We start from the raw sequence: 23217 nt of genomic DNA on the forward strand, positions 1-23217 counted from the left end.
GTGTTTTGGATCTGCATGTGTGTGTGTGCGTTGAGGTGAGGGGGGTCCTTTTAGTGTGAACATTTATGTGATAGCCTCTGTTGAGACAGTGCTGGGCTAAGGGGGACCAGGGGCAACAGCAGCTTTGTCACACAGCCAGGATGTTCCCACATCTCAGCTGAACACAAAAGCATCATTTGGGTTGCTGTCTTAGGGAGGCTTTTCAAACAGCGTTTCCAAGGTCTAGCTTTCCAAATGGCTACGTATAAAGCCCTGAATGCAGGGTTTATATTATCCAATATGTTTCAAAGAATGTCACACCTGAAGGTATGTCCAATCTTTAATAATATGAAGCGAAGTATTTGGAGTATCTCTAAGTCAGTTTATCATGTAGTTTACAAAGTAGTAGCTCCAGTGGGATTCCCTGTGTGCTTGATAACAACTTTGCTGTCACTCTATATGTCAGACATTGGCCAGCCCAAAGGAACCTCACAAAAAGCAGAAGGCCACTAACCAGTTGGTCTCCTCTGTTTTGCACCTCTGTAATGCACAGCCACTGCTGAGTTTGCAGCCACAGCCCTCAGAGCAGTGAACACAATGTTTGCACCGCTCCAGCCCAGAGCTACAATTCTGCAGTTTCCCTTCTGCTTGTTTCTGCAGTCTCCGCCGTGCCGCCACATAATGCTGTGCAAGCCACTGGGAATCCGCCCAGAGCAGGCAAAAACCAGCAGTGTCTCTACTCTTCTTCCAAAAACCACCACAAACAAAATTGGGAGTCCCCCCCACAGCTTGCTGCCTTCGTTTCCTGGGATTAACAGCTAGCTGGTATCCTAAAGATGGGTAAGACAGGAGAACTGTAGCCTATATACAAAACCATATAGCCACAGACATCCTACGGCAAACATCTCATTCTGCCAGAGCTGGGAAGTTGTTCTGCAGGGCACTATCTTTTCCCAGTGGGACTGCAGGCATTTACCTCACCAAGCTGTGTCTCTTTCCCTGCCATAGAAACAAAATCTCAGTGTAACTTGTTATCATCTCCGATGGTTAGGTGCCATTTCCTCTGATTCCATTGTTTTTCAGAATTACAAACACTTCCTTCCCACAAAACTCCTCTTAAAGAATTGGTGTAACTGGTAGTTTACTTAATTATCAATTTTTGATAACACAGTAGTATGCAGAAATTGAGTAGTGTCCCTTCAAATGGATTGTGAACCCAGTATCTGCTTTTGTATTACCTGCCTAAATCTCACAGGAGCAAGCGTGCTTGCCTGTTGCCAGACATTGCTTGTAAAACTCACCTCTGCTCAGACCATTTGCCCACACCCCTGACACTGTGAGAAGGGCACGTTAACCCACATCCAAAACAGGGCTCAGCCCTTCAGAAGGGATTTTTTTGCCCCACACTCTTTGACCACTGGCTCCATAAAGCAGTTCTGGGTTTGTAACCACCTTCTCCCCTGAGCCAGCTTGAGATGGTGCCATTTGCCAGTGGTGGGACTTGAGAGGGACCTGGGGGGCTGTTGGCCCACCATGGTTATTCTGGAGTGTCGGGGGGGCCTGACCAATCTACCACTGCCATGATCCTCCTGGCCTCTACTGTGGGACCTCCCGCCCCCGCTGCCCATTCCACGACCATGCCTGTGTGGAGATGTATATAGATTCAGGCAGAAATCCCCACTGCTCTGCCCCACTGCTTTTCAACCTTGCAGCAAAGGTAAAATTGAACATGGCTGTGTGAAGCACGCAGATACTCCACATCTCTCACCTTCAACTGATAAACCACCTCGACACATCCGTGGGATGCTCCTTTCCATGTAGGAAGACCAACACGTCTCTTCATAGATGTTTGACACTGTTTCAGGTGTCAAAAGTTTCAAAATAAATTTGAAAGCTTTTTTTTTTATTGTGACACTTTTAAAAAATCTGGTTCTTTTTAGCAGCCTCAAAGCTCATGCTAGGATCTGGAAACCAAGCTGCATTCCCCTGAGCCTGGGACTCCCTTTCCTAAATGTTTGGCAGGGCACTTGCTGGTCTCGTGTTAACCAGTACTGCTCAGTGTCTGGTTGCTTCTGTGCATCCCCAGGCAAGAGTGAGGGTTGCACAGGTGTGATAAGACACAACTTCTAAATATGGAGCAGCACCAATTGCTTCACTAAGGTCACGTGCACTACATCAAAATGGTGTTACTGGCAAGCCTTGGACCTCCTGAACGGAGGTGCATACCTGAAGCCATATCAGGGGGAAACCTTTCTTCCAGCCACCACTTCCTCCTGAGCACTGTGGTGTGTTCCAGAGCCAGGGGTTATGGCCATGTACGTGGGAGACATCTCCAGCCTGGTTGGCAGACCACAACACCGAGACTTGCGTCGAACATCATAGCTGGAAGTGTTAACAGCTGTGTGATCTGAGAGATGCAGAAAGATCCCATTCACTTTCTTATTCCATGTTGCTCATTCAGAGATATGGATATTTTAAAGCTTTATTCTGCTAAACAAAGGAAGCAAAAATGATCCTGAGCCAGGTGGCTATGACGAGGCTCATAGAAATCGCCTTTTTCAGAAAACCCCAGCTCCTTTCTGAAAGGGATTTCGGCTTTCATTCTCAACAATAGTGATGCTTCTAATTCCAGTGGTTGTGGAGGAAAGCTAAAAATATATTTTAAGTGTATCATACAGAATAAGAAACTAGAAGGCAAAAGAGAGCAATATCCTTTTAAAAGGAAGCACTCAGCCTTTAAAACAATCTCCTCCTTTTTGAAGCCTGAATAATGAATTACATGAATTTATGCCTTGTGTTCCTGGAATTAGCGATTGCTATTAGTTACCTATGAGAAGGAGATCTGATAAGAAATGTGTTTCCCTTCTCATTTTATTGCTATAAAGCAACACTACTTTGTAACCATGAACTGTTGTTTGCCATCTCCTCCAAATTAGAAACAGTAGTTCCACAAAATGGTGTTATGGAAAATAAGAGATGGACAGGTTTACTGCATGACTTGCTTGGGTTCAGCTTCCCTCTGGGGTATAAAATATTTTTGTTTCCCAAGGGCTAATTGCTTATCTTTTCTGTGCCAATCTCCCCAGCCATAAAGTGGGGGGATAATAACGCACCCATGCTGTGAAGTTAATTACATGTAACAATATTTACAGAGCTCCATTAAATCTTCCTTGAGCACCACAGATGTTCAAATTTGTGTAAAATGCATTGAAAATTTTCATCTATTTGGCAGCGTTCCTTTAGATTGTCATGCTTTGGCCTCAAAGGGCTTCATTTGAGCTGTGGCGAGGAGTTGTCACACAGAACATCTGGAGATGAAACAACATCCGTGATGTTCTTTCTCAGCTCTTGGCTGAACGGGCTGTACAAATGGCAGGCTCCATCTATGGGGTGACAGCCACCAGCTGCCAAGGGTACAAGTCTGACTTGGAGGAAACTGTGTTTGCCCCCAGAAAACCCCTGGTTTATGTACTTTGGATTTATAAAGCACTGAATTTTCTGTCATCTAATGATACATGAGATAATCACATGCTGCCATGATTTTCCCTCACATGTACCCTCCAGTGTGAGATTGAAAAATCAGATCCATCATGGCTGATATTTTACATTTTCCATTGCTACAACAGAATCAGTCATTCTTGGTGATAATAATAGCACAGAAGAGTCCTCTTAGTTCTTTTGGCACAGGAAATCCTACCCACATGTTGCACTGCAGTGCAGAAGACAATGGGAGAGTATATCCAAAAGCCTCTCCAACATTTCTTTTTGCAGAGTACCCAAAAGTGTGAGTAGCTATGCTGTCTTTCATAGTTGTCTTGGAGAAAAAAAGAAAACATTTGAAAAAAAAGGTACATTAAATGCTTAGTGAGGTTAATAAAAATAGTACAATCTGTGATTGCTACACTTGAGAAAACTTCGAAAGGAAACTGTACTCCTTATTTCTTTTTTCCTAGTAAGGATATTTAAAGCTGCCTGATTGTTTATCAAGAAGTATCTAACAGGTCTTTCCACAGTCGTGTGATTCCTTTGCCGTGGAACAACATTTATTACGCCACTTTTTGTATTTTGCATTTTTAACATTTTGTATGGATTACCCTTGCGCTAAATAAAGAAAGAAGCATTTCTTCACTTTGGGAGGTACCATCTGGTTTGAGTTTAGTCAGGAGGAGGAGGAGGAGGTGGAGGAGGAGGATGGGTCTCCAGTGCAATGGTACAAAAGGAGCCCAGAGCACCAGGTTGGGTGAGGGCTGTCCGTGCAAAGAGACCCCACCGGCCCCATCAGCCTCACCCAAAACACAGCTCACACCTGGGCAAGGGACACGCAGGGCTCCACATCCCCACACCCGCTAGCCTGGCTCTGAAAAACAGTTAATTTTTGCCCTCTGGTGTCCTTTTTGAAACATTGCAGCAAACGATTTAAGAACTCGGGAAGCGACAACTACGCATGGTCATATTGCTACTGCTGGAGCATAGAGAACGCAAAGCCTTACTGAAACCAAAATGCCAGCAGCTTATCAAGGGATATGGAAGCTACACTAAAGGCCTTTTGAAAGTCATGCAGATCCCTGAGACACAAATGAGTATTGTCTATTGGTAGAGTAGAAACAAGAGTCATATCATAGAATCATAGAATGGTTTGGGTTGGAAGGGACCTTAAAGATCATGTAGTTCCAACCCCCCTGCCATGGGCAGGGACACCTCCCACTAGACCAGGCTGCTCAAAGCCCCATCCAGCCTGGCCTTCCAGGGATGGGGCATCCACAACCTCCCTGGGCAACATGTTCCACTGCCTCACCACCCTCATAATAAAGATTCAATAACTATTGCCTGACCGAAAGCTTGACCATTTTAATGGGCTCATTTCCCCACTGGGCTTGTGCTTTCATTACTGTCAGTGTTGGTGGGAGTTGCATAGGCTCAGCATAGCTGAAAAATCTTTTACTTTTCTGTGTTTTGTCTAACTTAAGAAAGTCCTAAAATTTTTTTCTGCAAGTATTTAATAGGAAATTCTGTTCCTGTTGCAGAATTCAATAGGGCAGACTTTGTAAAAAACAGTCAAAAACACTGAAGCGGAAATATTTCACTGTGTGTTCACAATAACTCCTATAACCGTCTTGTTCAGTTTAGGAAACCCTTTAATTTTCACCCCTATCATATTCTATGAACATTTTACGTATTTAGTCAGTGCCATCATCTCTTAAAACTGGGATAAAATAAAAACTGCATTGCCTAAATATTCCATCCATCTCTGCTAATAAACAGATTTATTAGTACCATAAAAGCTCTCATCTGATAAGCTTAGTTAGAACATTCACAAAACAAAACCCACCTGGAAAAACTGAAAAGATATAATATCCGAGGTATTTTTAAAACTGGTTTAAAATATTAATACCACAGTCCATCAGGGTCGAGGACAGGTACTGCGGATCATCCTATCTGTGTATGTGTGGGGTTGCAGGTTAAAACCTGTTGAACAGCCTGGTCTAGTGGGAGGTGTCCCTGCCCATGGCAGGGGGCTTGGAACTAGGTGATCTTTAAGGTCGCTTCCAACCCAAACCATTCTATAATTCTATGAAAACAGTCCTGTGGGGCTAGGAGAGTCTCCTCAGGCCTTTGATTCCAGCTGGTAGTCCCAAGTGACATTTTCAACTGCATAAAATTAAGTTACCAAACTGGTTCCAGCATAAGCTCCAGCCCAATTCAATCCCTTGCCAAACACTATTCAGTGATGTCCAGGGAGATATTTGCCTTGGGGTGAGTTATCTTGTCCATTGCATAGTGATGCTGTAGAAGCAGAGATTTTCTGTGTCTAAAGCAGGGAACAACAAGCCCTTCCTCTCAGAATACGCCTCCTGTAAGGTCTTGATGCCCTTTGTTAGGTAGAAGTGCAGGCACGCATGAAAAGCAGACTTGCAGAGGCTGTACAGATTAAGTGCCCCTAAAATAGAATGAAGATGGACAAAATGCAGTGTCTGACAACACACGTGCAGCTGGAAGCACACTAGATGTTTTCAAAGAAGGATTACCAGGGGTGACTTTGCAGTGGTGCAAAACCTGCCCATTTCTAAAGAAAGGTTCTTGAGGTAATATGTTCCAGCTGGTTCTTCAGCTGCGTTTACTTGTCTTTGATGGTCTTTTTCCTCCATGCCTGTGTGTAAGTATGTCACACAGGCTGAACTATGTGACTGTCCCTGACCTGGTATGCAGCTGGGAGCCATCATTGATCATCTGCTGAAGCCTGAAGGATGTTTCCCCTGTTCCTTTCTTCCTCCCAAAATGGCAGAAAACTAGGCAAGAACATTTCTAATGGTAAGCTGAAAATATCTTAGTGGATGCTGGTGAAAGAGTGACTGTGCTGCTGAAGGACAGATCCATACTGCACAAGAAGTTGAGAATAAGCATAAGAATGATAAGATTCTCTCTAAGTGATGTGTTTTTCGAGCTAAGTTGCAGCAAAAGGCACACAGGAAGATGGAAACCCAAAGATGTATAGAGGGTGTATCTTTACAGCTAGAAAAGCTTGGACTGACAGCAAAATATCCAGAGATCTGCCGTCCTAGACGTGTGGGGCCTGATTTCTTTCCTTTTCACCCTTTCACCCCAGCAGTTTAAACACTCACTTCAGAATCGCTGATTCCTATTGGGATGAAGATAGGGTGAGGACAGTGCTGATACTGGGCACAGTTTGACACAATTTGTCCTCGTCTTCATCCACATCTGTAGCATCTCAAGTAGGAACACAGTTGCTGTAGCAGCAGTGGAGACTAGAAGTTGATTCAACCTATCTAAAATCAGACACATCCTTTGCCGCTCAGAGTGATTTATTGCTTTCCAGTAACTACAAAAAGGGCTTAGGATGCTGCCTCAAGAGCATATTAGTCAGAAAACCTTTAAATGGGATGAAACTGGAACTCTGTGTGGAACTGCCCAGCACCTCTTGGCATGCCAGACAAAAAGCAGCTGAAAAATTTTGCTCAGACACATGTCTGTGTAAAACGTAAGCTGGCATTCATAATGTCATAAAGATATACATGGCCCTTAATTAAGTTTCTTCAGGAAGTCTGTAAACCTAGGGTCAGGGAAGAAGAGCTGCTAGAAATGGGAATTTCTCTTTCTTTCCTGAATCTTTCTGCAGAGAACACACATAATTACGCTGTGCTATATTAACCAACATATATACACTATTTTATATGCCATTAGCTTTCAAATGCCTTCCCAACGGTGCCTAAGCCTCCTGCCAATGTTTCCCCTCAGGCCACCAGAAGATCCTACTTCCCAGGTTGGCACTTTTCTCCTCAGACCAATGCCAAGAATTTTGAGCCGGGTTGCAATTACCAGAAGAGCTGTTGTGAGCCATTCAGCCTGCAAGTAATTCTGAGGTGAAAAAAGCATTTTAAAAGTGACAGGCTAAAAATAAAATATTAGTGAAACCAAGGTCTTTCTTTTGGGCTTGTGTAGGCAGACCAGTATTAGCAAGTATTTTATTGTACTGGATGCTGTTCTGGAGAATCAACACTACATGCTCGAGCTTTGCAGAAGGTTTGCAAAAATGATTAGCATTTTCAGCTGTTTCCATCTGCAGAGGCCCAGATGGAGGCTCATAAAGAGCCCTCATATTCCAAAAGTGCTGAGTATGAGGGAAAGATGAGATCTAACTGTGAAGTTCAAATGAGCTGTACATAGTTTCAAGAAGCCCCGGGGCTCAGAGCCTGTTAAGACAGAAGAGTTGTTGGACACATCTTGAAGCAGAGTTTGGGTGCCTAGAGAGCTTTAAGACAAAAATGGAGTCTCGTTTCACCTCTGGGGTTAGGCAGCACCTGAGCTGTGGTTTACAGGATGAAAAATGTTGCATTTGTGTACTTTAATTCTTGCTTAAACTCAAATCAAGATATTAAATACTTCTTCATGTCCAATAAGTCACAGACAGCTTCACCCAAAAGCAAAAATAACATTCGTGGAGTTAATGGAATTTCCCACCAGGACATAAAAATTCAAGTGATTTTCTTTTTCTTCACAGAAAGTTTGTGTCATATTTACCAGTAGACAAAATGGTAAGATTTCATCTCATTCTACTGAGCTCAAATACAGCAGGTCACCCATTTGCATAGCCTTGGTGAGGAAAACCTAGGACTACTATCATGAGAAGCATGCAGAATTGATTAGTGTTGCTCAGCTGACAAGCTATGATTCACAAATATTTTTTTTTAAATATGGACCATTTTCCCACAACATAACCCTCCAACAGTTTATTCTTAAATAAGTGATAAATTGATTGTTTTATTTTTGGATAAGACTTCTTCAGAGGGTAAAAGAGTCTCAGGGAAGAATGGGTACTCCTAGAAGGTAATGCATGAAGACAGAGGTCTAACAATAGAGTAATGAACTTTCTACTGGAAGCACTTGCCTCTCTCCATTAGGAAGACACCTACACCACCAGGCTAACCTAGATATCTAACTTTTAGGTAGCTGAACTTAGGTAACCTCAGTGCTAGTTTGTATCGGTCTGTAAATGCATCCACACATTTTTCTATATAACATGAGCTATCTAGGCACAATTGTGATAGACATTCTTAGTAGTAAGAACTAGAACAGATTTTTTTTTACAGTTGCTTACAAAGGATTGTCAGCTCACATTTTCTGAAAAAAAAACACTCCCAAATTTTTTTGCGTTTCTGAGGATTTCTCTTTCATATCTTTGCAACTGGTCATCTTTGCAGCTGCTTCAATCTCCATCAGTCAAGGAGACCTAGGGGATTCAGCTACCCTTCTCATTCCCAGCATCTGACTCTGATACAGAATTTGTACAGAATTATATTTTGGCTATACCTTTGGCAGAGTTACAGCAGCGTTTCTGTAGGCTTCGCAGTTTTCCCTGAGTGGGCTTGCTGTGAAAAGCCTTTGGGTCCCAGCTCCACTGAGGAAATCTAAGAGGCAGAACAGGTAGGGAACAAGCAGGCAGAGGTTCCTTCTCGTGCAAGGCTGTTTTGCCCATACAAAATGATGCACGTGGGACACACTTCACAACCACTAACTTCCAGGAAACTCTGGTAGGTTCACTGATGCAGCTTATGAGTCTGTATTTGTGAGTGTGCTGGGAAGATAGAGGGTGATGAGCCAAAAGCGTGCTTCCCAGGGAACTGACCCCAGTGGATGGGAACATATTGAGCTAAGGAAGCAGGCTGTCTGGTGGCGGGGTAGCACCCTCTGCATGCCTATCTGTTTCAGATAGTTTGAAGAAGACACTTTGAAGACATTTTTCGTCTGAAGGAAGACCAATAGGAGAGGACACAGGTGAGCAGTAGTTAAACACATTTGCCGAATATATAACATTTCATGTTACTGCAATGCAGTTTTCAATTCCATCTATGGGATACATATTTTACAGTTAACTCTTTAGTTCAGTCTTAGGCAGTTTAAATTCCATGACAACGTATTGGACATTTTAAAAAAAAAATTGCCATATTGGGCAAAATTTCCCTCCAAAGTATTTTTATGTATCTTTATATGTCTTTATGATGATGTTAGCTAGTGTGATTTTAAGAGTTATTCCATGCTATCACCATCTACTGATACCCATGGAAAAGAAATGCTTTGTAATTTTGAAAATGAGGCCACTGACTTTATTCATGCATGGCCAATCAACATTGTCCAGACAATTTAGGAACAAAAGCAAACCTCTAAGGATTGTCCTAATTCTGCTGAAAGACTCGGCATTTACACCTATGTGTAGATGTGCATACTTTGGGTGATGAAGATTATTACGGAGAGCACTGGACACATGGCTTGTTAATACAAAAGTGCTTTTGTTTGTGAAGCCTAGCTTCTTTAGCTCATTTTTATTCAAAGTTGGCAAAATTCCTCCTTTGTAAAAGGATTTCACTAGAATTATGTCATATCCAAATGCAATTTTTAGTGTTTCAAAATACATTTCAATGTATATGGTAAGAGCTCTTGACAAAATGTTTTCCAAGAAGAAAAAGGCTTCGTGACTAAATGGAAATTTTTCTGTAAAATCTTTCAGTTTTTTCCAAAAATGTGTATTGGTATTTCAGGTTTCAATAAAAGCCAGCAACTGTACTGCATAAATACACGTTCTTTTAATTTCACTTGCAGGAACAGCAATTTCCTGGCCGTTTCTACTTTGAAGCATCATTGAGCTGATCTTAATGGGTCATTGTGACCTGTTGTATGTGATTTCAGTAATACACTGACTAAAAACTGAAATATGATTTACTTCAAATAACATTAACCCCACCCCCGTTGATTCCTCATAGCTTATTGACTTTAGATATTAATCACTGAAATGCATGTTTCTTTCAACTGCAAAGTCAAGACAATTCCCAAGCCACTGTTGAAGAGAAAAAAGTATTCAGCAATAGTGAAAGTAAAGACCCAATACGTAAAGAAGAAAAGTTTCTTCTTGTTCACCATTACCTGCATTTCATGACTTTAGGTTTATATTCAACTGTGGGACCTGCATTATGAAGCAAGGATTAAGGAACAGAGGAGCACTGAAGCATAATATCCAGGCAGTAGCTGGGGTGAATAACAGATTGAATTCTGAATTGTTCCCAAGTCCTTCAGTGTATCTAGTTTTCTTTACAGTAAACTGACTATGGACGACTAAGATGGAACAAAGATCTTCTATAGAGCAGGGGGATACTCAGAGGTGCTTTATTAGATTTCAGTTCTGGAAGAACCTTCTAAATGAATTCTTCAAATGTTTTAGCATGTCTGTCTGTGGTATAATTAACATCATTTATGTCTATAACTACATGTTCTGTCAGAACCTTCAATCTTAGTATTTTTTAACATAGTATGAGTTTTTTCACTATAACAGTCTTTCTCATTGTCATGTTATTCCTTTTTGTTCTCAAAAAAATGCCACTCAACAATTTTACTGCTCCATTTTATGCAGGATGTAGTACTCAACATGTCTTGTCTTTGGCATATTTACAAATAGTAACAACGAAGCTTCAAAAATAGGTAATCAATATTTTCTCCGTATTGCAAGCAAGGAAAATGAATGAAACTGTCCATACCATAAACCAGTCTTAGCTGGTGAAAAGTTTTCTTTTGATACCGGGGCTTTAACATGCTTTTACTGAATCATACGTAACTAGCATGTTTTTAATGTGTTTTGCTGTTGTTGTTGTTGTTTTTATTAATATAAGCAAGTCTTCAGTCAATTACACCAGTCTGATTGTTTTGGTATTGTGCTTTGCACAGGTTGTAAACGATTACATGTCCGCAATAAATAAGGACTAGAAAATACTGTCCAACAAGAAGTCTGAGGGCTACGTCCAACCTGTCCTGATGTTTCAGTCCAGCCTTCCCTTTTCCCTTGGAGACCAGGCAGAGCAATTCCCTGATAAACAAGTGTTGCTCAGGCAGCCCAGATCTGCTTCATACCAGTCACCAGAAAGTTGGTGAGAGGTAGCAAAGGGCACAGGAACCACTGAAAAGTGGCCTCCCCCTGCAACTCCCTTCATCAAGTTCCAGCTGCAGCAGCCAACGTGCACTGCATTAGCTTGAGAGAGGCAGAAAAATGCACCAAGATTTGCACAAAACCAGCTCCTGTCATTAGACACTGGTTCAGTCATTTGCTAGGAGAGGTTCACTGCAGAACCACATCACATCTGTCTCTTTGGAGCCTTAAAAATAATACATGAGAATTATTTCAAAACCTGGGAGAATTCAGGGCCAAAGTGTTTGCGTAACTACTTTTCTCGTGGAAAGACAGTGTCAGAAAATGGAGTATAGGCCAAACACAAGGTCAAATTCTAATTTCATGTTCATTGCCAAAAAGCTGAGCTTACTTTAGCTACAACTATTTTTACCTGTACCCACTATTAATCAGAATATCTTTCTAGATAACTAAAAGCGCCTTTCCCATTCATAAAGCTGTGAAGTACTCATCCCAGGACTAGAAGCAGGAGTAGAAGTAGAAGTAGAAGTAGAAGTAGAAGGTGACTGCATCTTTGATGTTCTGGATCTTATCTGAAAAAACTTAAGTATGCAACTGAGTGGCCAGGAAAAAAAGCTGTTAAATACTCAGAAAATAGATATTTTTAACATTTTCTAAAATTGCCAATACTATTTGAAAAAATAATGAATGTACCCCTTTGCTAGCAAGCTGCTTCTTGATAGCAAGGATATAAATGCATTATTTTTCACATAATTAAAGAGTTTTTTGCTAAAAAAATGAAACAAAACAAAAACAAAAACCAGAGGGAATGCAATAAACCTTAAATGATTGCCACTGGGTTTTAGGTCTAAAGCTCCCTTTACAGAAACATGTCCGGTTTCCCCCACAGCCTAAAAGGCTATAACTTCCAGCGTATCCACAACCAGTCAGCGCTGCTGCCCCTCTCCAGGTATGAGGGAGAGGGATGCTGTCTGTCAGCGTGTGCACAGAGGGTCGTGTCTACCCTGTCCCCTTTCAGTGGCCGGGCAGGGGGTTGCCTGTTTGCCTTGCTGTGCCCGCTCTACTCGGGGTGAGGGAGAGCCCTGAGCTGGGAAAGCCGTCTGGAGTGTGGGTGCGTGACCCAGCAGGCAGGAAGCCTTTGGCGAGGGCAGATATTAAGAGATGCCTGAAAGAAGCAGAAAATGACAGAGCCAAGCCTCTGAAGCAACAGAAAAATTCTTTCTTATAGACCCAGAGGCAGCGGGGATGAGGTTGTGCAAGACAAGCTGGGACAATCTGACAGCTTGCTGCCACCAAAAGTGAGTGTTTCATGCTGCTTCAAAAAGCTGGGGGTGTCAGACAAACACAAGAGCTCATGCAAAAGAAGGAGCAGACAACTACAATCAGAAGAGGGAGGTAAGCCTAGCCTTTGGGGCAGCCACTAGCTCAAATTTCTCAGGAATATTCAGCCTGTGTGGAGCCTGCTGCAACCCAAAACGCCATGAAGTGTTGCTGGACTGAGACAAAAAATTGTGGGGAGAAAGATTTACTTAAAAGGTCTGTTATATTATTACATTGTCACTCAGAAGAAACTGAGATTTTGTATTTTAAACGTTGATTGTCCGTTTAGCTAAACTTAAATGTAGGCTTTAGAAGTTTACAGTGATTATGATGTATCCACTGTAAAGAAAAGGTCCAGGTAGGCTCGTATCTAAACTTGGACAACTCAAGGTCCTTTCAGAGTTAGTTTTAAAGGATCCTAGTCTGGATTACTAGGGATGAAAGAGGCCAGGGAGCAGCTTCCCCAGGAAATCTGAGGGAGCAGCTGTCTTTGACAAGGATGGGCTGAAGGCACTGATAACCTATGGAGCCATTATAGCTGCAGCTGCAAGAAAACGTGTGTCCAGTCTCTGTAAACAGCACTTTAACAGCACAGGTATAATTACCCCTCTAAAGCCTACATACAATCTCAGAAAAGACATTTTACACAGGAAATGGAAAACCAATCTGTATGAAATGCTATTAATAACAGTAGTTTCAGGTTAAATCAAAAAGAAGATTCATCTTAGCCTTGCTTTGAAAAAGCACGGCTATTGCAGGACGTGAGGTTTATATCATTCTTCTGGGAGAGAATTTTTTTCATTCTGCTTAATGGGATTGGAAACTAATATAAAACAAACATTTTACTAGAAATACATGGTTGCACAGACTATAGATAAAACTAAAAACCCAAGCAAGAAAAAATATTGAGAGCTGTGTGTCGTAGAAAGGGGGAATTTTATTATAGCCAAGGTTTCCAGCCTGTACACCCATAGCATATGTAGACTGAGAGGTCTGGAGAAGGAAATCTCTTAAGTGGGGTTGGGTTACATCAGTTGGGAAACCATAAGATATCACAAATCAGAAAAGACTGATGACTGTATCTGTAGAAACAAATGCAAAACAGCCCGCAATGATGACTTACTCAAAAGGAAATATAATTCATCATTTTCTGAAAAGAAAATTTTAAAAAATTGAACGAATCAGTCAAAAGTAGCAATCTTCACAGACTAAAGGAATTTTGGTCTCATCCAAGGTATTTACTGCTTTTCAGAGGTGGTTGTGTGCAACCATTACATTATCTCCTAGTGACCAAATCCAGTTTCAGCCTTTTAAGCAGCAGGAGAGTCTGAGTTCATCTCTCCAAGTCATATTGCTATAATTTCTGTGTGAAATGTTGCTTTAGAAACCAGAAGCCCTTTCCCCCTGGCAAGTTGCAAGTTAGGCTGCATTTCTGTCAGCTTACTCATCATTCACCACCACACCATCTAATTAAATGGGGTGAATCTTGGCCACATCACGTTTAAAATGGGTCACATAAAGTATTTTCTAGCAGATTCTTTTAAGTTTGGAACTTTGAAATGTTACAACTCAAATGCCAAATGTTATCTAAAATACTTGTGATATTTACATGAGACCTCACAATTTTATACCTTTCCTGTTTGAGAAAAAAATAATTCAGGTTGAGCATGAAGTGAAGGTAATGCAGATAAAATATCACCTCCTCTTTTTTTCTTCAAATTACCTGTTAATATATTTCTTTAAGTGATTAGGAGAAAACATGAAGGTATCCAGTAATACCAAATGGTGGGATTAAAAAGCATGGGAAAGGAGAGGAAAAAGGTCCAACAGGCTGGGTGGTAGGTGTGCCTATACCTCCACCCAGCACACAGGAATGACATACGTCCTGCAGTGGAGGAGATCTATGGAAACAGCAGTCCTCCTGCCCTCCTCCATGGAACAATCCCTGCTCCTGTGCCTCCACAGCAGGCTGAAGTCATCATTAACTCATCGTGGGCGTTATTGCTGTGATGTATGCGGTCACACACATCTGGACTACAGCAGTGGACTCTTCACCAAGCCAGCAAGATTCACCCATTTTAGGAAAAATGGTGAGAATCACATCGTCAGTCCTGGTTTCAAAGGATTTCAGAGCTTCTGAAGTTTCTGGGCTGCTAAGAGCCCTTAGGCTACAAAATGCCTTTGCAGGAGAAAAAAACAACAGATCTTGAGATGCCATCTTTTCATCTTAGTAAAGGCTTTATGAATATTTCAGTGGCTGTTTCCACATTTCTGGTCAGGCTTCTTCCCTTGTTCAGCTCCTTGCATACACTGAGATGCACACGGCTTTCCGTTGTTGAGATAGCTTTTGATATCACCATATAGGAAATAGTAAAAGGCATGGATCAAGAAATAGAATAAAATGTTGCTAATCCCCAAATTATGGGGCATGGTGGCCTGTCTCTTTTCATCCGTGGAAGCCCAGAGTTAGATGAAGTCCTGCTGTTCTGGAAATGAAAACCTACAAACCCAGAATCATCAGGTTCAAATAAACACACCTCTTTGTGCAGAGCAATTTCACATGGGCAGCTCTTGCACAGAAGCTTAGAAAATCTAACGGAGAAGCAGGCTGTGAGTGGCCCATCAGAGATAAATCTGTAACATTCCTCATTGTCCCTGTCAGGGAGACATGGGGCAGGGCCTGGCAGCCAGGGCCATTCCCACCCCCAGCCAGGAGCAGGGCATCTGGGGGGAAGCAGGGCAGCCCTAGGGGGCACCTCCCTGGGGAGAGTGATGAGTGAGGATGGGATGGGACATGGGCCCATGGGTGGGCCCGGCTCGGAGGGGCCCATGGCCAGGGAGGACAGGGCTGTGGGGAGCTGGAGACCAGCTCTGCTGCAGCATGGCTGGGGCAGAGTCTGATGGCCCTGTGGGGCTGAAACGGGTTCCTGAGCCGTGGGCAGGGTGGGGGGAGTTCCAGGGGGGCTGTCAGGGACAGTCAGGGCTTTGACAGGGCCTTGACAATTTCACAGTTTTGTTGATACATTTTTGGTTGCTGGTTGCTCAGTTTTTAATCTTAGTTTGGTGTGAGAGTCCTGCAGATTTATCTGCCTGGGAATACGGAAGAGGAATCCCTCTTCCAAGGAACTGAGTTCCCTTTGCCAGGTGGAGTTGACATTTCCTTATCTTTTGTGGTTCTCCAAAAGAGTGGTTGTGACAAGAGGTTGTGCAACATATTCTGCACAGATGTAGCAAGGACATTTATACCAGCAAAGAGGGTGTGGAAATGATACCTATGTAGCACAAATGTATTTATTGTCAAACAAGTGCAGCTTTAATAGTTTAGCAACAGGGTCATCAAGGGGCTTCTTTCCCCAGATCCTTCCATTCAAAGGTCATGGGTCTTCTCACTTGCCACTTACCTAACTGTCCACAGAGATGCCAATAGTTTATGGCAGCAAGAGCTCCAGAAGTCCCACCCTGAACCAAAGTAAGGAGTTTGACAAAGTGCCAAAGGCCTTTCTGGCCTCTCTGTACAAATGTCAACACCATGGTAGCCATGGTGGGTCAAAACCCAGACTATCATGCTATGCCTGTACACAGGCATTTGGGGTTTCAGACTCACACCACAAATACATGTCAAGCCCACTGTGCCCCAGGAGGAGAGGCCCTGTGTTGGTCACTGTGCCTCACCACTGAGCACCTCAGGGACCTTGTTCACCATCTCAGGCCACGAAGCAGTCACAGGGACACCACCAGGCTGGTACTATGATGCCTGTGCACCGTCTCCCTCCTGGAAGGATGCCAGGCATTCACTCGAGTCATTCACACATTTTATTTGGTTGCTTCAAGTGAAACACACACCCTAGGCCCAGCACATGCCTAAGAATTACCACCTGAATTCTTGGAGTTGCCAGGCACCTCTCTTAGGGGTTTCTCTCTTTTCTCATGGGCATAAAATATGAGGATGGTCCACCTCTGGAGAATCATCTTTGAAGCATGAATTGCTTTCATGCTGCTCATCTGCTTATTTTCAGGCCTTGCAGTACACATCGTATTTCATCTTTGCTGCCAGCTTTGTTCCTCCTAGGCAGTCTTCAAATTTTCGGTCCATTTCTTCATTCTGAGCTTTAGAGAATAGGTCTCTCCAGTTCCCAACAATCCCTGTGTACAACAAGTACCAAAGACTGAGGGTGCATTGCTGGTAGGCTGCTTGTATACCTTCCCTCCTCAGAGAGGGTTTCCAATGTGGTTTCATGAAGACTTTACATGGAAGAGAGGGGAACCTGGTTTTGTCACAAGGGAAATCTCATTTGTGAATGCCTCCATCTGAAGCAGGAAGTTATTTGGGGAAGTGGGGTAGGTGGTAGAGAGGAAAGCAGTTAAATCCTTCTTCCTCCAAGGAGTGGTGAAGGAAAGGCGTTAAAGCAAGCCCATGACTACGGTAGTTAGAAACCAAAGACTCTTGATGCCATGGGGAGCAGCTGTGCTGCCAGACCTCCAGTCCTGACCTCACGTCTGTGAAGGACCATCTCTGAGGCCACCACTGACATGCCCATTGGGAGGAAGCATATTAAGAGTATTCCTCAGCTCTCACTGAGGACGTAACAAGAAGATGCCTGCGATGCCAGAAGGGCAGTGAACAATGCATTCCCTTCAGGTTCAAGAGACTCATGTCCCATTAGCACACTTCCTCTCAAAGGGGACTTTCATGAAGTGACACATGCAGCCTGGATCCATGATCCAGGATTGGCCTCATCACCTGACTGCCAGGCAAAGACCACACCATGACCCCTCTGTAAAGAGCAATCATCAAGCCCAAGCAGATTTGGTGCATAATTGTTGGCATCACCTTCACACCTCACTTGCCTAACCAACTGGGGCTACCACAGGGAAATAGGGCAACGTGGCTGAGGACCTTAAGCCAGGATAGTTGAGGCACTCTGGTATGTTTCTCACAAACAGTCCCCAAATCCTGCCAACAGCAGAGGCTTGTTGTACAGGATGTTACATGAACCTCATCCTCACCTGTTCTTCCCGGAGACCCCAGTAAGATCACAGCTAAGTGAGAAGGTCCACTCAGAAGGAGACTTTAGACGGCAGATTCTCCATTTGCAGAGACTTACCCTTCCGGAATAGGATATCCCCAAACTTTCCATGGGTTTCGTTGGATTTCTCTTTCATAGCTTGGAAACTTGTTGCCTTGGCAATTCTGTGAAAATCTTCCTCACACAGGGAGAATCCAAAGAAGGCAGCAATCCTTTTCATTCCCAGTATCTGGTCCTGGCCAAAGGAACATAGCACAGAGGTGAGACCAAAAGACTTGACACTGTGGCTGTGGCATGAAGCCAGCACCTGGCGGGATGCCCAGCAGAGGAAGCTGTCTCCCATAGTGTCACCAAGGAATCCTAAGACCTCTGACAGAGAGGGAAACCACACATGGTCGCCTCAGCTTCAAAGCATTTTCTTCACTCCAAAAAGCAACTGTGTCTGTGCCAGATATGACTCCTTCCACTAATAGGCAAGGCTATCCTCTTCCTAACCGCATGGGCCTCCCCCAGACATAAAAAAGTATCTCAGAAAGCCGCACCCTTCAAAAGGGGCAGACAGGCCTGGCCCAAGAGTTTCTTCTTCCCCACAGCCATACAGATCAGGAGGGCTGCACATCAAGGAAGAGCTGGGTGAGATGTCACACCTCTTTGAGTTCCTCGTAGCTTATCACCATGATCCTCTCATGGTCGATGTATTTGTTCCATTCCACTAAGTGGTCAAAGTAGGATCCCCAGGTCACTGCATGCAAAGAAGAGACACAGCTGTTTAGGCTATTCCCCGAAACAGGCCTTCACCAAATCAGAGGAGTCAGCCCAGACAGCCCTCTAAGCGTGACGCCAGGATGGTGAAGTGGTGACTGGCTCAACATGTCTGTTCTTTTGGCTAAGGTCAGTGCAGTATCCCCCAGCTCTGGCTATTAGGTAGCACCAAACCACAAGCTCTGTTGTGGGAATGGAAAAGTCAGGCTAAAGCTTTCTCATGATCTCTCTGTTCTGAGTTAGAGACTAAAGAAAATCTGATTCTCTGGTGCTCCCCATTTCAGCCATAACATGGTCTATCTGTCTGTCTTGGGAGTGCCTTGGTAAGGTATGTTGGGGTAGGATTCCAATGCACAGGGTCACACGTATGCCCCTCATGTAGGGAGGAATGCCAGAGGATGCAGGGCAAAGTACATTTCCCATTCATGAAGGCTGCAAAGTACTCATCCCAGGAGGCGAAGGACGGCAGCACTGGCATGTTGTTGTAGAAGTGGTAATAGGAGACAGCCGTGTCTTTGGGGTTCCGAACCAGCACAAGGATCTGGAGCAAGAAAACACATAATTTGGTTCTGATTTTTTGACTGACCAAAATGCCATGTTCTCAACGTATCACATATTCACTAACACCCACCAGAAAATACAATGCTGGTCTAATTCCTTTTCTTGATCAAGAAATCAGAGTTTTGTCAGGCCAAATGCTGTGAATGTGAGCCTCTGGGTGAAAACAAGAAGCTTTTCAGTGATGCTTTTGGGACATAGCTCTGAGGTAGGTCCAATCCAGAGAAATGAGCTCATGGACTACCAAACAGGAGATCCACAAGCAAGCTGTGGGTGTACCCTTGCTGCTCTCTGCAGCAATTCCCATTGAAGACTATCTTAGCCCCAGACTGTAGTGGGCTTTCCACAGGTACCCTGGTCTTGGAGGCAAGTTAACAGAATAACTGCTTGTCCTGCTCAGTTTTCTGACACAGACCTGTAAGCATCTTTCTGAAGGAGACCTGAAGGGACAGTGACTCCCAGCAACAAGCCCGCTGACAGTAACTTCTTGATTCAGCAAAGCTGCTGCTGGGAGAGGATGTTTGCTCACAGCCTCAGCACACAGCACTCCACCTCTTCAACCTTGGAAATGTGCCTGTGCATTGACCAGCCCAGGTGAAAGTGCAGAAAACACATCTCACACAAACAGAGGAAAGCTAATTTGAGGTGGAAATGTTTTTGCAGTGTGATTCAAAGAGAAGACTCACCTTAGCCTTGCTTTGGAGAACCGATGGGGGCAGGAGATGAGGTGGCAGATGGGTTAGTATAATTCTTCTGGAAGGCATTTTCTTCATCCTCTTTAAAGAAAGTGGGAAGAAATGCAACAGGACAGAAGAAGATTATTCAGTGACATGTGCCTTTTGAGGAATTGTGAGTAATATGAAAAGGTGAGACCAGAGAAGAAGGATCTTATTCCTTGGAAAATCCACAGGGATTCACTGGTAGCATAAGCTTCTACCAAGTTCTGACATGGAGCCCCATTTCACATGAGACAGGCCTGAGGACAGGACACACAGAAGGAAGGTGTTACTGATCACACCCATGAGGTCCAGGCTGGAGCCCTCTGTGGCACTGTCTGTGCACTAAGACCCTTGCGTTGGGACAGCAGGGGCAATAGCACATGCTACTTGTGCAGACCACAGCAGTTGTTAAGGCTCTAGGGTCTCTATTGCCTCTAAGATCAGCCGGTCTTTCAGCTATTACTACCTGTAGGAAGAGCATTGCCAGTATTTTCAGTCCCTGCCAACCTCATATATCCCAGGATCTCCAAATTCTAGGCGTGGAAATGTCTCTAGCTTCTTTTCAGCATTTGTTCTCTCTTTCATTTCTTCTTCTGTATATTTGGCATCTGCTGATTCCAACTCCTTCACCATTTGGTCAAGCCAGTTGGTTCCTGAAAGGATGAAGACACCAGTAGCACTATATTGTACCTTATCCTGTCAACAGGTGGGCGTGCTGGTTTTGGCTGGGAGACAGTTAACTTTCTTCATAGTAGCTGGTTTTGGGGCTGTGTTTTGGATTTGTGCTGAAAACAGTGCTGACAAAACAGGGATGTTTTAATTATTGCTAAAGGTGCTTAAACAGCTTCAAGGCCTTTTCTGCTTCTAGCACCGCCCCACCAGCGAGTAGGCTGGGGGGGCACAAGACCTTGAGAGGGGGCACAGCCAGGACAGCAGACTCTAACTGACCAAAGAGATATCCTACACCATATGAAGTCGTGCTCAGCTGGGGGAAAAGGAAGGAAGCGGGGGATATTCAAAGTTATGGAGTTTGTCTTCCCAAGTAACCGTCCCGCATGACGGAGCCCTGCTTTCCTGGAGACTGCTGATCACCTGCCTGCCAATGGAAGTAGTGAATGAATTCCTTGTTTTGCTTTCCTTGCATGCGTGGTTTTTGCTTTACTTATTAAATTATTTTTGTCTCTTTACCCACGACTTTTCTCACTTTTACCCTTCTGTTTCTCTCCCCCATCCCACTGGTGTGGAGTAAGCAAGCATCTGTGTGGGGCTTGGCTTAGCTACTGGGTGGGGCTGAACCATAGCCACTAGGCAATTATCAACAAGGGCATGCCAAAAGCGAACAGGGACAGAGCTGTCAACCAGACATTGTGGAGTGCTGTGCTGCTTGCTTCAGAAAGACATCCCATCCCTCAGTGGAAACAGAAGCAGATCTCTATTGCTCTTTCCAGCTCTGGCACTTTTTGGTCACCTCAGACTACTCCTTGCGGAAATTCCTCAAGAGCAGTGGTGTTCTCAGTACAGGGCCAACTGAGTTGTGCCTTGGCTGTTTTTCCTCTCCTTCCACAGTGTTGTCTTTGGGAACACTCTGTTCCCTCCTTCTGACCAGCTTCATTTTGCGGTCTGTTCATGATCAACACATGTTTGGCCTCAGTTTGGCCTCATTCCCAGCCCCCAGCTAGGCTTCCATAACAGAAGGGGTCATCAACCAAACCACCAGACTGTCAAGCTTTGTCACCATCTTTGTATCAGGTTCAGCTGTCTTGGCCTCTGCAACCTGGTGCAACTGGTGTGTGAGGGACTGGGCATGGAAAGCCAAGTCTCAGTTTTCAACTGACATCTTCTGGGATATGTAGGTGGACCCTCACATCTTTGAACCATTTCTGCCCACGCACACAAAGTGGATATGATAAGGATCAACAATTCCTCTTTGTCTGCAAAGGACCTGTTAAGATATTTCTCTGAAGTGAATAGGAAAAAAATGAAGGAATTCAAAATGCCCATAGTGAAAGAGAGATGAAATAATCCGAGGCCTGGTAGCATTCATGTTTTTCCCTCCATTTAGATATATGGGAATCACCTGCATTCTGCAGTGCAGTAAGTCTATGGAAACAACAGTCCTTCCACCTTCATTAGCAGGATATATTCCCTGTATTGTCTTTGCAGCAAGTAGGGTGAAAACATACTTTCCTGTATTAGCAAGAATGTAGTCAGAAAATCAAGGAATGTGATTATCCTGTTTTACCCAATACTGGTGATTTCACCACTTGAATATTATGTGCAGTTCCTGTACTGAAGCACAAGAGATCTGGGGAATCTGGAGAGAGTCCTGCTGAACATCACTGAAATCACTGAGAGCTGGAGTAAATGAATGCACAGAAAGACCTGGTTTACCCAGGCTGGAGGGAAAAAACATAGGGCATGGGGGAATGTCACTGCAGTCTTCCACTGCTGGAGGTTCTTATGAAGACAGAGCCAACTCTTCTGAAAACTGGCCAGGAAATGACAAAAGGGACATATTTCAAATCACAACAAGGGGATGTCTGACTACATAGAAGTAAAAAACAAATAAACAAACAAACGAAAACAAAACAAAAAAAACAACCCCCAAAAGAACACTATAGTGGGAAAACACTGCAACAGATTTTCAGTGGATTGTGAGTCTCCACCCTCAAAGTTTCAAAGCTCTTCTGGACAAAGCTTTGAGCAACCAAACCCAATTCTGAAGGTTAGGTCTTTCCCTTGCTTTGAGCAGGAGGTCATATTAGTTGACCTCCAGAGATGCATTACAACTTGATTTCATGATCCTGTGAAGTCTGATGTCACCATAAGATTTCTCAGGTATTATTGCTATGTTGAATGATGGCACAAACTTCTGGATTGCAGCATTATGTACTTGTCTACTTATCAAGAAAACAACACTCACCTGTTTTAGGATAGCCTGCTAGAATCACATCGTCGCTCCTGGTTTCAAAGGATTTCAGAGCTTCCAAAGTCTCTGGGCTGCTAACTGTAGCAGGGTATAAAATACCTCTGTAGGAAAACAGCATGCTTTCTGGGGGAATTTTTTCACCCTGTGCAAAAGAATTTTCCAGTATTTCAATGACTCTCTCCCTATTTCTACTCATGGTTGTATCCCTGTGGAACTCTTCAAACAAACAGATACAGGCTGTCTTTCCACAATGCAGAAAAACTTTATGCAACATGTTAGCAAATCAGATAGGGCTTTTGCTCAGGAATGAAGGTACAAGTCACTGATTAACTCTGTACTCTGTTAACTCCTTATGAAATTACAGGACTGGAGACTGACAATAGTGACATGGAGTCTTTGCTGCAGCTGATACTAGGAACAGGAGTCTGCTCTTTACCAAGCATTGCTATTGGGGTAACAACTAATAGCATTCAAAATGTTAAACGAAACTAAAGA

The 23217-nt window shown here is 43.6% G+C and overlaps 1 protein-coding gene across 1 annotated transcript; it reads right to left on the minus strand.

Annotated features, from left to right (window-relative positions):
* Window positions 1-15687: 15687 nt before the first annotated feature.
* On the minus strand, window positions 15688-22987 carry LOC134513068 (sulfotransferase 6B1-like). The gene is made up of 7 exons (XM_063329119.1): window positions 22717-22987; window positions 20301-20446; window positions 19761-19850; window positions 18931-19057; window positions 18402-18496; window positions 17833-17989; window positions 15688-16870 (listed from the first exon to the last, which is right to left on the minus strand). Exons 1-7 carry the CDS (start codon window positions 22916-22918, stop codon window positions 16740-16742), a joined length of 948 nt encoding a protein of 315 aa, XP_063185189.1. The 5' UTR covers window positions 22919-22987; the 3' UTR covers window positions 15688-16739.
* Between the last annotated feature and the right edge of the window lie 230 nt (window positions 22988-23217).

The sequence above is a fragment of the Chroicocephalus ridibundus genome, chromosome 3, assembly GCF_963924245.1.
Source record: "Chroicocephalus ridibundus chromosome 3, bChrRid1.1, whole genome shotgun sequence".
In the NCBI taxonomy this organism is placed as follows: domain Eukaryota; kingdom Metazoa; phylum Chordata; class Aves; order Charadriiformes; family Laridae; genus Chroicocephalus; species Chroicocephalus ridibundus.